At 51.2% G+C, this 1,101-nt stretch overlaps 1 protein-coding gene across 1 annotated transcript in view; it reads right to left on the bottom strand.

Annotated features, from left to right (window-relative positions):
* Window positions 1-200: 200 nt before the first annotated feature.
* Window positions 201-1,101, bottom strand: part of LOC117940814 (translation initiation factor IF-2, mitochondrial-like) — a 1,250-nt gene continuing 349 nt past the window's right edge. The window contains exons 2-3 of the mRNA XM_034865958.1: window positions 846-986; window positions 201-472 (exon numbers count right to left, since the gene is read on the bottom strand). Of these exons, the coding sequence (XP_034721849.1) occupies window positions 303-472; window positions 846-986 (311 nt within the window). The 3' untranslated portion in view covers window positions 201-302. The remainder of the gene's footprint in view (window positions 473-845; window positions 987-1,101) is intronic.

Here is a 1,101-nt window from a genome sequence, read left to right as displayed (position 1 = left end):
AATCCCTTCTGCAGGGTGTCAGACCTGGTGAAGGACTACAGGAAACGTTGGAAACAAAGGCTGCTGGACCAGATATTACCATGGATCTTCTCAGGTGTTCAAATACTTATTTCCCTCACTGTACATTACATACTATACTATGACTTCTACGACTTTTCTATGTTTCATAATAAAAGACTCAGACGGATTAATCCATTATCAGAATAGTTGGAGATTAATTTAATAGTCGCACATTTACATTTTACATCCATCAGTCCCGTAGAGCTTCCCGTTTGCAGCAGAGCATGCTGGGAAGTGTAGTTTTAAAAGCCGGGGTCCCAGGACGTGACCTGCGGATCTTCGCGCTCCTCGTAACAGACGATGACATCACCGGGTCTGAAGTCCACGCCGCCGTCAGCTGATAGGCCGCAGTCCATCCCCGCCTTCACCGTCTGCACGTCGTCTCGGTGGTGCTTCAGTGCCGCCAGAGACCCTGCAGGAACGTTAGGAGAACATTAGGGGAACGTTAGGGGAACCTGCAGGAATGTTAGGAGAACGTTAGGAGAACATTAGGGGAACGTTACGGGACCCGTCAGGAACGTTAGGAGAACATTAGAGAACGTTGAGGGAATCTAACCCTAACCCCTGCAGGGGGGTTGGGGAACCTGCAGGGGCGTTAGAGAACGTTAGGGGAACCTGCAGGAACGTTAGGGGAACGTTAGAGAACGTTGAGGGAATCTGCAGGGGCGTAAGAGAACGTTAGGGGAACCTACAGGGGCATTAGAGAACATTAGGGGAATGTTAGAGAACGTTTGGGGAACCTGCAGGGACAGTTAGTGGAACCTGGAGGCTCTGATTGAACTCACCCTCCCAGATGGTGTCTGGGCCCCGGATCAGTCTGAACCGGAGGCGGCGGTCCAGCTGACCCTTCTGGACCCGACAGCCGGCAACAGGAACCTTCTTCTTCCCCACGGAGACGTCGAACATGGCGAGAACCGTCGCCTCCCCTGAGACGCAGGAGAAACAGATTCATATCTTATGTTCTAATATAACACACACACACACACACACACACACACACACACACACACACACACACACACACACACACACACACACACA

Source organism: Etheostoma cragini, unplaced genomic scaffold (genome assembly GCF_013103735.1).
Source record: "Etheostoma cragini isolate CJK2018 unplaced genomic scaffold, CSU_Ecrag_1.0 ScbMSFa_3374, whole genome shotgun sequence".
NCBI lineage: Eukaryota > Metazoa > Chordata > Actinopteri > Perciformes > Percidae > Etheostoma > Etheostoma cragini.
The sequence above is the reverse complement of the archived record's forward strand: the minus strand, read 5'-3'. Positions and strand labels throughout refer to the sequence as shown.